General features: G+C 43.7%; 1 protein-coding gene across 1 annotated transcript; it reads left to right on the top strand.

The window, feature by feature from the left end:
* The first annotated feature begins 732 nt into the window (after positions 1-732).
* LOC149256847 (uncharacterized) lies at positions 733-1,335 on the top strand. Its single transcript, XM_089455481.1, has one exon. It carries the CDS (start codon positions 733-735, stop codon positions 1,333-1,335), a length of 603 nt encoding a protein of 200 aa, XP_089311607.1.
* Positions 1,336-3,692: the final 2,357 nt, after the last annotated feature.

Genomic DNA, 3,692 nt, shown 5'->3' with positions numbered 1-3,692 from the left:
TCACTGGTGGCTATTGTACTGAACGTGTTGCTCGGAGGTTTTTCCGTTACTAACCGCCTCTTCTCGCGGTCTGTTCCTGTTCCTAGTTGACCGGCCCGGGTTTTTCTGTTTCTCCGTTTTTCCTACAGTTTCGAGGTGTCCTCCGTTTCAAGGCGCAGCTGTCGACATGGAAGACTTAGATGCCATGGATTATCCTGAAGACCCGCTGGAGGGGGTTTCCATCTGGTGCTCCTCCTTTCCCACATTGGCAAGCTTGTTCAGTTCTGGCTACTCTTTGGCTGAACCCTCCCGGCCCCCTGTGGTCCTGCCGGACGATCCTCCTACCTGGCCATCATTATCTACTCCTCCGACATCCCCATCATCACTAGGGTTCGTTTCTGCCTGCCTAAACCCTAACCCTGGTTTAGACCCCCTACCTCTGGCTCTATCTCCCGAGTTCTCCCACCGATGACCGGGGTTTCGGTCATTTCGCACATTCAATCTACCCTTGCTCCCCCTTCCGACTGTTTTTCTGCTATCCCGCCACTCGCCGGTACCATACATCTTTCGGCTGATGGTCTGCCCCCCTCCTCGTCAAACCCTTGCCCTCCCCTTGAGTCTTCAGACCCTCCTCCTAGCAGGGCACCGCATCCACCTCCCCCTCAGGGGACCAAGAAGAAGTACAAGTGCTACAAATCTAAGTCAGACGACATCTTCCTGAGATTAGAAGAGGATATTCAGTGGGGAGAAGCCATGGACTTTGCGGACATAGTCTTGGTCGGTTGCATCAGGGGAAGGAATTACTCGGCCGCTCGCTTGAAGCCATGGGCAGCAGAGGTATGGGGTCACCATCTGGTTGACATACCATTCGTGCAGACGTTTGTGAGGGGATGGTTCGCTTTGAGATTCACTCGTTCCGATCACACAAATTGGGTACTATCCTCCTACTGGTACTTCGAGCATGCCCCGGTACTGCTGAAACGTTGGACGCCCCTCTTCGATCCTGAGACTGAACAGATTGGCATAGGGCCTGTATGGATTCGGCTTCCGGGTCCCCCTTTACAATACTGGTCTGAGGACATCTTCAGACAGATTGGCAATGCTATTGGCATCTACATGGAGTACGACAAGTCATACCTTCACACAGGTATGATGGCATACGCTCGCATCCTAATCAATCTTGACACAAGAGGAGGGCTTCAAGAATTCATCACCATACAATGGAGGGACACATCCCGAAAGCAGATTATTGATTATCAAGGCATCCCGTATCATTGCCGCAGATGCCATAAAGTAGGACACTTATACAAGGATTTCCCTCTTCTACATAAAAATAGGGGTTCTAAGCAGAGGTAAGAGACTGAGCAGATGGATGGGAGCCCCTCTCAGCAAAAGGATGATATTGTACTTGAAAAATCAAGGGATACCCTGGGTACCCTCGAAAAAGCGGCATCGGACAAGCGACCAACAGACTCCATTCCTTCCTCGCCTCCTCCCCATCGAGCTCGGGCACAGCAAGGGACATCACCTCGACTGCGGGGAACAAAACTCGGAGGCTGATCAATTTTCAAAAGAGGCAACGCATCTACAGGGCAATGATTGGTTGATTGAGGAGGAAATTGATGGTACTTACCATCAATATCACCACAGACCTTTTGTAGAACAGGGACAAATTGGGCTATAAGCCCAATATTTTGTTGATCTCATTGTATAAATTATGTTTTTTCTCATATCTATTTTAACGGCTGTATATACAACAATGTTGGTTTCGGTACATAATATATCTCTCTCTGCGTAGAGATGATACAATTTTGAATCTTTTTCCCTCTTTCTGTTGAGGGAAGTTTTGATACAATATGGTTGATTACAGACTCCCTGCGTGGAGTAACAACGATTAGCAGTTAAGCCTTTTCATTATCTAGACAGTTTCATGTATCTTGATAGGCAAACATGCCTCCATATGCATATGCCTCGGCATCTACAAAATGTAATTTCTTATAAATTAATAGAAATTACGACTTTTTCCATGGGAAAAAAAAAAATTCAAATCAAATATATGACAAAAATTTCAATCGACTATTCAGAGAAGGAAGAATTTATGACACTTCTCTTTTTGACACAAAATGACAGTTACGACACTTTTTGCACCAAAACAACGGATCAATTTAAGTAACTTTTCGACAAAGGATTGTAAATGATGGACAAATACATAAAAACATTTACTAATCTTGATCGATGGAGGCTAAACAGTGTAATGAAAGCATGCTTCAACAATGAGATATTGTTCATAAGCAGAAAAAAGCAACTAAATAGAGCTGAAAACAAAGACAACAAACCCCAAATTTCAAGGAGAGAAATAGGCTCAGTCAGTCATCACACCTGGGCTTCACAGAAAAATGGATGCATCACACCTGCTACACTCAAGAAGTGTGATGCAGACTGGCTTCCAGTGACAGACAATGCGATGGGCCAGGGAGCGAAATTGAGATGGGTTTTGGCTCAAATTTGCAGCGAATTTCAGTGAGTTAAGCTGAGCTATGATGGACAGTAAAGAGAAAAGTACAGGGGTATGATCTTGAGAGGTTACTGAGCTACCAAAATGGCATCTAAAATGCTTGTAAGTCAGATGTTCAATTCATAAACTAAATCGGAGATTGACTGAAGCAACATTCATCTACTTTGCAATTGCAGAGCAAGAGCAGTTCGAAGGCTATCTAGCTAACTTCAGGCTCCGTATATAGTTTATAAAGAAAACAACAACAAAAAACAAGAAAACTATTCATTCCCCAGTGGAGTCACCATTTTGTTTCCAGAAAAACTAGTGTCTTTTCGATCTGCTAGCCCTCTAGGATTTGGAGCTATCTTAGAAACAAACAATCAAAGCAATTTGGGATTTCCACTTTGTATGATAGATAAGAGAGAGGTAAAGGAACCAACCTGAATCTTCTGCTTGACTCCTTGCTTGATTTCTCTCCCCCTTGATAGAGCTTGAAACTCTTCTCCTACTTATCTCGCTTAAAGAATACCTGTAGAGGCAAAGTAACAAAACACCATCAAAGCCTATTGATCTATTATATCATAAGCATTGTAGAATCAGAAATACAATGAACATACAATGGCATTCACAAATAACAACATTCACAAATACACGATTTTATGGAGGAAAACTCAAAGAATTTTATTAAAACAGAAGGGAGAATTACAACCCAACTGTCTGATCCAGCATCAAATCCCTCTTCACCTTGAATGAAAAGCAAGATCACCCAACAATACAATACTCCTTCTCAAAGACAAACTATCATCACTTCCCTACAAATTACAAAATTCCTACCTCCAGATCTCTCAGATGAGGGATCCATTTATAGATGTCCACAAGGGTGTGAGTCATCTATGGGTTTTTTATTAGTGTCATTCCATTTGTTGTTCTTGGTTCCACTTGGAGATTTCTTGGATCTCTTACTCATCCCTAGGTGAATTCAGAGAGGCAAGTGTCATAGGAGAAATTTATAGAAGATTCCATGAGCATCCACTTAGCAAAGTGTCTCAGACATTTGTCCATTCTCGCTCATCGCACCCCACAGAAGGCCTCTTCAGTATGCATCACACCTAGCTAGTGTAGGAGTCAGTATGCATCGCACCTAGCTAGAGTAGGAGTTAGAATGCATCGCATCCTGATAGTGGAGCAGTGAGTATGATCCAGTTTTGGCCAGTCT

The sequence above is a fragment of the Pinus tabuliformis genome, chromosome 7 (genome assembly GCF_031772625.1).
Source record: "Pinus tabuliformis cultivar Carrire ecotype Pingquan chromosome 7, CPIR1, whole genome shotgun sequence".
NCBI lineage: Eukaryota > Viridiplantae > Streptophyta > Pinopsida > Pinales > Pinaceae > Pinus > Pinus tabuliformis.
The sequence above is the reverse complement of the archived record's forward strand: the minus strand, read 5'-3'. Positions and strand labels throughout refer to the sequence as shown.

What these genes read in the sequence shown, in the direction of transcription:
- LOC149256847 (XM_089455481.1), top strand. Translation starts at nt 733, where the DNA reads ATGGACTTTGCGGACATAGTCTTGGTCGGTTGCATCAGGGGAAGGAAT.